The 9,825-nt window shown below is 45.8% G+C and overlaps 1 protein-coding gene across 1 annotated transcript in view; it reads right to left on the reverse strand.

Annotated features, from left to right (window-relative positions):
- TMEM163 (transmembrane protein 163) overlaps positions 1-9,825 on the reverse strand; it is a 292,446-nt gene that overhangs the window by 12,545 nt on the left and 270,076 nt on the right. Inside the window, exon 6 of the mRNA XM_027768765.1 lies at positions 2,177-2,288. Within this exon, the coding sequence (XP_027624566.1) occupies positions 2,177-2,288 (112 nt within the window). The remainder of the gene's footprint in view (positions 1-2,176; positions 2,289-9,825) is intronic.

Raw genomic sequence — 9,825 nt, forward strand, 5'->3', positions numbered from 1 at the left:
GGTGATTTCTCGCTTTCTGTCTCTATGTCTCTCTCTGTCTGTCTGGCGAGCGCACGCGCCCTACAGTGAAAATCTCCCCCCCCAAAAAAAAACTTAAAAAAAAAAAAAAAAGCAGGGAGAGGGCTTAGCCCCAGGGCCAGCCTTCTTACTATTTAAGAAGCTTTGGTTTCCTACAGACAAAAGGCCTCAGCAGCCCAGGGTAAAGACAGCATCTCAGAGGGCACCTCGAGCAGAGGTCCTGCTCAAGTGGCCCCCCTCAGGGGAGGAGTCTGAGCCCCACTGGTCAGATGGCAGGCAGAGCACTGGACACGGGGGTACCGTCTCTCTGGGGCCAATGCTGTCCTAGCCCTGCTGCGGGCACAGAGGCAGCACACCCTCAGTGTGCACCAGACTGAGCACTGGTGGGGAATCATTTCTAGGCCGCAACTCCACCTGCGAAAATCAGACTCTGCATGAGCGAGGCCCAGGAATCTGTTTTCAACAAACACCACAAGGAGTTTGCGGGTGCTAGCCTGGGCTGGTCAACTGACTAGTCTGGAGTCCCCTTTTGGCAGTCAGGATGTCAGCTTATGTAACTCCCGACTTCCTCAGACTTGTTCTGGGGACCGCTGCCCACGTCCATGCGCATGGGCAGTGCCGGTCACAGCGCAGCCATGGTTGCTGAGCCCAGGCCCGCCTCTTGCTCTCCCTGGAGACAGTGCTGCCTCTCACCAAAATGGGACAAATGGGAAGTGGAGGCAGGCAGTGGCACAGGGGCCTGGGCAAGGACCACCAGCTCACCCACCAAAGACACCACAAGCCCACCCTCTCCCTGGACCTGCCAGCACATCTGCTAACAGTTCTGGACACCTCTACGGGTGGATTCAGGGACCTGAGCTCAGTTCCAAAGCGGAAATGTCACTTTGACTCCCTGCCCCCACCACCCCCATTCCATGGTGCAAAGCCCAGCTCCACACACAGCAACACATCATCGTGGGACAGGAGAGGAGCTGGAGCCCACGGTGTCACCACACTCTCTCACTTGGGCGAGAAGTGCTCTCTGCACCACCATCCTCTGGGTTGCAAACCACAATAGCCACCCACCCACATGTGCATTCATGTACTCACATAGGAAAGACCTTGAGAGGGAAGTGTTTCTTTAAAAAAGAATCCAACTCTCTCGGGAACCAGCAGTTAGCGTAATGGCTATGTCACTGGACTCCCACGTAGTCGCCCATGGTTTGCATCTCGGACCCGGTGGCTTAAAACTCACGCCGGGTGTGTGTGTGTGCATGCCCAAGATCCCGAGAGGAGAATGGAGGAGAAGGGATTGCAGTGTGACCATCCCCCCTGGGGGGTGATTTCTCGCTTTCTGTCTCTCTGTCTGTCTGGCGAGCGCACGTGCCCTATAGCAAAAACCTCTCCAAAAAAAAAAAAAAAGAATCCAACTCTCTCTGTTCTATGTTGTGTAAATATACCCGCAGACCCAGAAGCATTTGCCCTTGACCTCCCATCCCTTTACTTCCCTGGATTCTGCTCGGGCTCAGGCGAACATAAAAAGGAAATGACCAGGTGGCACTACTTGTCAAATTTCTAGTGTGTCAAGGCTAGTTTGGGCTTTAAATGCAATTTCCCTGCATTCATACACCTTTATCTCTGCCATCCCGACGGCCACACAGGAAGATCTGCCTGACCCTCAGGGATTCACATGGACCTTCTGGCTGGCTTGGGTGTTAAGCAGAGACCAGAGTTCACTGACCAGCACAGGTGCTGATAATTGTGACAAACTCCTGGGTGAGTGTCGCTAGCTGGCAGTGAAATGGGCATGGAGAATTCACAAAGAAAACATTTCTAGGAGACAGAAAAGGCATTTGCTTTTTATTTGGAGCAAATAAACGTACATTAAACCTCAGACTCAGGGAAGCCCTTTGTACTTTATAATGAGCAGCCCAGAGCGTCCCTGCTAGGAGGTCATGGTGGAGGTGCTTCGTAAAGAGTTCGTTAAATTCCCAGGGCACAGGACATCTGCCCTGATATAGGAACCCTGAGACTCATTCTACAGAGTGGGGAGGAGGAGAGAGTGAGGAATGGAATCCAAATAGTTGAACTCTCTATAAAGCAGCTAAAAGTGACCCAAACCTCATCTCTCCTCACTGTGAGCACAGACCCAGAAATTAGGCACACTGGCCTTACTCACCATCTGTTATGAGTGCTCTGCTGGTCAGAACCTTCCCCAGCATAAACTTCAACACAGCCAGGATGCTGCAAAGAATCCCACTTAAAATGGAGACGCTGAACAGGAAATCATCCTAGAAGAGAAAGTTCCAGATTTCATCAGTTTACCTAATGCTGAGCCAGATTATCTGCAAACCATTTGTCTTAAAGATCAGCTTTGGGGGACCAGCAGATGGCACGGTGGTTAAGGCACTGGACGCTCCCATTTGGCCAAACACAGTTCAAGTCCTGGACCTGGTGTCTTGCTTTCTCACTTTCTCTCTCTCTGTCTCTCTCATTAGTCAAATTAAAATAAATGAATGAATAAAATTAAATTTTAAAACATTCTTTAAAAAATTGTTTTAAAAAATCAGCTTTGGGGACCAGGAATTAGCATAATGGCTATGTCGCTTGACTCCCATGTAATCGACTGCAGTTTGCATCCCAGACCCGGTGGCTTAAACTCACGCCGGGCGCGTGTGCGTGCGTGCCCAAGATCCCGAGAGGAGAATGGAGGAGAAGGGATTGCGGTGTGACCATCCCCCCTGGGGGTGATTTCTCGCTTTCTGTCTCTCTGTCTCTCTCTGTCTGTCTGGCAAGCGCATGCACCCTATAGCGAAAACATCAGCTTTGTTCCAAGTACTAATAATCATCGTGCTGTTATGCTGCCACCCACTGGCGGTATGTGGTATGCTTTCATAGTTGAGTTACCTGTGTCACTGGGAACTAGAAAAGATGACCAAAACCAAATAACCCAGACTTACATTTACTGAAAATCAATTATATACAGTAATCCACCCCCATAGCCATGGTTTTGCCTTCTAAGGTTTCAGTTACCCATGTTCAACCACAGTCTGACAATATTAAATGGAAAATTCCTGAAATAAACCATTAACATCTTTTAACAGGCTACCTGCCCATTAGTTACTTAGTAGCTGTGTCAGGTGTCGGACTGGAAAACAGAATAGGGTTCAGTACTGTGCTCTATTTCGGGCATCACTGGGAGGCTTGGGACGTATCCCCCATGAAGAAGGGGAATGGACTACTGCATTCCTTTTCCTGCAGAAGGTTCACCTTCCTCCCCACCATTCTGTTAAAACGAGCAGCAGTCATTGAGCAATGACAGAGTTGTTCGGAATGCTATGAACAGCGTCTTCTAAGCAGGGTTTTCTTTAGGTAATTCACAGAGCAGCTGATTGAGAATTTTAAAATGCACCACTGGCCTAAGAGCCCTTTAACATAGAGCAGGTAAATTTGCCACAAAATCTATTGTGGCAGGAGCTACTTAAAACTATATTTTAGTTTTAAATTCACACCAGACAATTGAGAGTTCAAATATAGCCTTCGAGGTGGGAAAAATGGCATCTAAAAATATAATCTGCTACTGACGTTATCTTGACACTTCCTATTAGCTGCTACCTTACCTTTGCAAGCAAATGAATGACTCATGCAGGCAAAAAGTCACCACTATCCTCTGACATCAGGGCCCAGGGAGCTCTTCCACTCCCATGCGTCACTCCCAGAGACCTAGCCTTGCAGTTCGCTAATATTAAAATGCAACGGGCCAGCAGAAATCTGATACAGCATTGTATGTATGAAAAGAAATGGGATTCTCCTTCAGTGTTTTGTTAATCAAATTCACTAACCTAATGACAGAAACTTGGAAGGGGGAGACAACCTATTTCCTGGGGCTCAAAATTAAACAAAGCATCTGAAAAAATGACCTCACTGGAAACAAGTTATCTGCATAGTCAAAGTAGCTCCTTCAAAATACTGATCAATGGCACTGGTGGTTTTCTCAGCATTTGCCTGTGAATCCTTGCTACTACTTCCTGGAGGCAGAGATTAACCTCCTCACTCCACCCCTGCCCTTAGAGCGAGCTGGACTTGGTGCCTCAAATCTAACACATGGGGTGCGGAAAGCGGGGGTGGGGGGCGGGGGGGAGGATGGGAGCAATGTAACAGTAAAGAGAAGGAGAAGTAGAGGACACCACGGCAGCCGAGCGATCAAGGTCCACATCGCCACTGACGAGTTGTGCTGATAGCGTGTGTCCTGTGATATGATGTGACAAGAAGGGCACTTCACCTTCCTGGCACCCTCCCCCAAATCCACAACCTCAGCTTAATTGTGAAAAACACCAAACAAACCCAAAAGGAAGGACAGTCTACAAGATACCTAAACAGGACTACCTCACAGGTGCCAAGGTCATAAGAGATCAAGAACAACCCAGAAACTGCCACAGACTGGAGACCGAGGTGATGTGACAAGTCAGTGCAACATGGTGTCCTGGACTGGACCCTGGAACAGCGAAGGTGACCAGTGCCAAGACAGGGAAACTGGGATAGAGAAGATAGTTTCGTGAATAGTGTTGGCTGTAATCTCACCACTGTACCGCAGTTATGTGGACACGGTACCACTCGGGCAGGCTGGGTGAAGGGTATATAGGAACTCTCTGTACTATCTTCAAAGCTCTTCTACAAATCTAAACTGATTTCAAATTTATAAGGTTTTTAAAATAATCACCTTACTGCACTGTTCACCTCCTCAAATTATTAATGAATATTGTGCCAAGCTTAGCCTCTTAGCAAATCCCAAGTCCCTGCCATGCACGAGGCCATAAGCAAAGGCTTCCACAACAGGGTGGTGTGTTAAGAACCCCCAAAGTAAAATTATTTCGTGAGGCAACTCAGCCTAATCAAAGGAAATAGCATCCACAGAAAACAATGTGAGCGTGACGCGAGGTCTGAATGCTTGTGCTGCCCCCCCCCCAAATTCATATGCTGAAATCTAATCCTCAACAGGATGGTATTAGGAGGTGGGGCCTTTGGGAGACGACTCCATCACGAGGGCAGAACCCCATGGGGTAGAATTTGTGTCCTAATAAAAGAGTTCCCGGAGAGCTAGCCAGGCCCTTACTCCACGTGAGGACACAGTGGAAGGCCTGGTCATCTGAGAACCAGAAAATGGACCTGCCGGTGCCTTGATCTTGGTCTTCCCTGCCTCCGGAACAAGGAGCAATGTGTTTTCGGTGTTTATACTCTACCAGTTCATGGTAATTTTTATAGCATCATGAAAAGTCTAAGACACATGGTTGAGAGATCACGTACCAGCCTAGACACGGTGGCACAGGCAGTAGGGGTGCTGCTGCAAACCTTGTAGGACGGCCCCAGGTCTGCCTCAACATACTGATGGTGCCTGACTTCCTGGATGGCTGCAAGGTGCAGGGAGGATCACAGAGTAAAGACCCTCTCAAGAGTGCCTGTGTGGGGGGAGGGAGGCAGGGAGGTGGGTGGGGAGTAGGTTACTATGCTCTTACTCAGGGAATAAATAAAATTTAAGGAAAAAAAGAGGGGGAACCACACATCAACATTTCAGATGCAGATGGGACTTAGAAATGACAGGCTGGGAGACAGAGACAGTCAGTTAAGAAAGGCACTGTGAGGGGCCAGCAGTTAGCATAATGGCTATGCTGCTGGACTCCCATGTAGTCGACTGTGGTTCGAGTCCCGGATCCGGTGGCTTAAACTCATGCCGGGCGTGTGTGCGTGCATGCCCAAGATCCCGAGAGGAGAATGGAGAAGGGATTGTGGTGGGGCCATCCCCCCTGGGGGTGGTGATTTCTCGCTTTCTGTCTCTCTGTCTCTCTCTGTCTGTCTGGTGCGCACATGTACCCTATAGCAAAAACCTCTCCAAAAAAAAAAAGAAAGGCACTGTGAGACCCCAAATTCAGATGCTGACTCTTACTTCACCTCCCCCATGCCAAAGGCTTTCGGTAACTATTCCATCTCTGCTTGCAAGGCCCTGCTGGCTCCAGACCCAACACCAGACCCAGAGACAACGCAGCTACTGTCACGTTAAGTTCTCAGCCCTGTAACAAATCCCTTTTCCCTAAGGCTTCTAGTGGGCAGTTTCTCTGCTTGAGCCCTGACAAATGACTCATTGACATTATCTTGATACTTCAAGGATGTTTCAAAGGGTTTAAGCAATGCCAGATGCAGAATTAATACTATTTGCAAGCTGAAATGTTAAAATGTAGAAAAGCCGATATATAAAGATCTATTTCTACCAACCAGCTTTGTTCCCAACCCCAACTCTGAAGGAAAAACTGCCTTCCTCTCTGGGAGAGCAGAGACTATGGCCATCTCAGGCTCACCCAGTGCTGCATGTGTGGCTCACCATTGCTGAGCCGGCCTGCCCTGGGGAAGAACCCACAGAATACCTGGGCTGGCAAGGACCTGCCCAAGCTGCTAGCTCCAAAACTTTCATGTCCTAAAAGCGCTGTGATTTCTCCACCCAGAGCCCAGTTGGCTTTCCTGGATGCAGGCACTCCTTCCTCCTCACCACTGCCTCATGGATTATTAGCATGAGCATGGTGTCACCTAGATGAAGTCATCGGCCTGTTAAAGACATCGGTCCTTGTTAGGTCTGGATGTCTGTGTCCCCCAAAATTCATATTGGGCACCCCACATGGTGTATTTCAAGATAGGATCTTTGGGGAATTATTAGGGTTAAATTAAGTTATGAAGATGGGGCACTCCTAATGAGATTAGTGCCCTTATCAAGAGACAAAGTTCTCTCTCTCTCTCTCTCTCACCACCCACATTCACCAAGAAAAGGCCAAGAGAGGATACGTGAAAAAGTGGCCATCTATAACCCAAGGGAAGGCCCCTCACCAAACTCGGACTCCCTCACCAAACTCGGACTCTGCTAGCATGGACTTCTAGTTTTCAAAACTGTGAAAAATAAATTCCTGTTGCTTAAGCTGCCCAGTCCATAGCATTTTAATGTAGCAATCCAATCTAAGACAACCCCCACATTTAAGAAAAGGAGTTTCTTAATGGAAGCCAGACCACACATGACTAATGATGAGAAATTACAATCCAGGCAGACATACACTTCTGTTGACTTCTATCAAAGCACAGCCGCTCCTGTCATCTCAAAGCTGTGTTGAGCGGGCATCTGAGAGATGTGGGTACAGATGCAGAAAAGCAAATGACTTATCCAGGATCTTTTGGCTAGTGGCAGGACCTGGGCTTTCTCCCAGCTGCAGACTGTCCCAGGATGCCTCATCTATGGCCTTATAGTCATGTCATGTTCTTACACCAGGGACTCTATGAAAACAGGGACAGCCTTGTTTGGTATTCAGTTCACACAGTTACCAGTGCTGGGACTCTGTAATCTCCCCCAGTGAACCTTCACTGAATGTTGAAAATTAGATAGAAAGGGTTAAGAAAATTAACCACTCATTCAAAGCCAAGAATAAATGTACATTCAAAGTAAATTCTACATAAATCATATCCATGCTGACAAGCTCCTTTGAGACCTTGTAGTAGTGAAAGCCTTTATAACCATTTCAAATCCACAAGTCTGATATACTTGACTACACACAAATTAAAACATGCACAGGAAAGACTATCTTTAAATACAAATGAAAACATTATTACAAAGGGTTAACCTCTGTAATAGAGCTCATAGAAATCTACATAGAAAGACCAACAGGAGAATAGGATATGGGTAAAGGATGTGGGCAAAAGACAGTTACAAACAAAATGAACTTAAAACATATAAATGATACTCAAATTTACTTACAAAAGACATGAAAACCAAAATTACAGTAATGTATCTTTTTTAAAAACCTAACGAAGAGTATTGCAAGGCTTTGAGAAAACAGGATCTCATACAACTCTAGTGCAGTGCAAAATGGTCCAACCAATATAACAATTGGCAATTATTCTGAAAAGTACAAATGTACCTACCCTTTGACCAAGCATACACTTACATAAATTTATCTTACTGCTATGTCAGTGCATGTATGAAAATCATGTACGCACTGATAGAACTGAAAAGAAAACAGGAAATTAAAGATGAAGATTATAATACCTCTGAGTAATTACTAGAACAAGTCAACAGAAGGTACAGCCTGGAGATGCAATTCATAGCATATTTAACTGCAGTGCTGAAAGCTACAGAGCTGAACACAGCTTGAGGTCCCCAGACTAGCTGACCTGAAACATGCATACAGTGTGTGTGCATGCCCAAGACCCTGCAGAGCTGGAGAGCTAAGAAAGGAGATGGCAGTGTGATCAGACCCTGTTGAGGGTACTACTTGCTTCTCCCGCACACACTCACTCTTTCTCTCTCTCTGTCCAGTGTAAGAGACACACATACATGCTCTCTCTTATGAATAACCACATTTTGAAAAAAGAACAAATCAACAGAAAATCAATAAGCAGGTAGAAGATTTCAACAATGCTATCAACCAACTTGACCTGACATTTATGGAACGTGTACCCTACTAGAGCAGAATACACATCTTTTTTTAAGTACACATGAAATATTCATCAATGTTGACCATATCTTGTACCATAAAATAGATCTTAGCCAATATCAAAACTTGGGATCATGCAAAGTATATATTCTGACAACAGAATTAAACTAGAAATCAGTAACAGAAAAATGTCTAGAATATCCTCATATTTGGATATTAAACAACAAAGCCACATAGGTCTTTTCTTTTCTTTTTTTTTTTAAGGTTTTTGCCATATGGCATGTGTACTCATCAGAGACAAACAGAGAGACAGTGAGAGGGAAAGTGAGAAATCACACCCCCCAGGGAGATTGGCCACATAGTAATCCCTTTTATCTTATTCTCCTCCTGGGGTTTTGGGCACACATGCACACATACCCCCATGTGATTTTCAAGCCACCAGGTCCTGGACTCTAACTACAGTCAGCCATGTGGGAATCCAGTACCTTAACCACCATGCTACCTACTGGCCTCACAACATACTTCTTAAAAATCATGATCCAAAAAGAAATAACCAGGAAAATGAGAAAATATTTGGAAGAGAAGATTTTAAAACACATATTCAAACAAGTGGGATGGAAAGGCAGTATTTAGAGGGAAATTTATAGTAAGTAATTCATAAGAAAATATTTTAAACTAATAAGATCAATGTTCTAGCACATGGCTCCAGTGAAGTAGATATTTCAGGAAATGAAGATTTTCTACTGATAATTCAGCCTCCAGCAAACGAGCTAGCGGCAGAAGAGGCCAGGCCTTCAGAAGAAGGTTCCACATGGCTCCAGTGAAGTAGATATTTCAGGAAATGAAGATTATCTACTGATAATTCAGTCTCCAGCAAATGAGGTAGTGGCAGAAGAGGCCGGGCCTTCAGAAGAAGGTTCCACATGGCTCCAGCAAAGTAGATATTTCAGGGAATGAAGATTTTCTACTGATAATTTAGCCTCCAGCAAACAAGCTAGCGATCACCTCTGTCTGCTTGCTCCTGAACATTCAGGCTGAACTTCAAGAACTTGAAAGAAAGACACCATCCATCATATGACAAGAAATCACCACCGGATCACGAGAAATATGGGAAAACAAGAAAATACCTCCCCTCCAAGGGAAAAGAGTAACCCTTCTTCATCCACAAGCAGTTCGGTGAAAATCATGGAAATGTCTGATAAGGAATTTAGAGCATTCATAATGTCAAAGCTAACAGAGATGGAAGAGAAGAGAGATAATGAACTGCTAAAGAGAAAGGAGAAAGAAGTTGACGAGTTCCAGGAGATGAGGAAATTCTTGCAAGATCTAAAGGAGGAATTACACACTTTACAAAAGACTCAAA

The sequence above is a fragment of the Tupaia chinensis genome, unplaced genomic scaffold, assembly GCF_000334495.1.
Source record: "Tupaia chinensis unplaced genomic scaffold, TupChi_1.0 Scaffold147433_1, whole genome shotgun sequence".
NCBI classification, from domain to species: domain Eukaryota; kingdom Metazoa; phylum Chordata; class Mammalia; order Scandentia; family Tupaiidae; genus Tupaia; species Tupaia belangeri.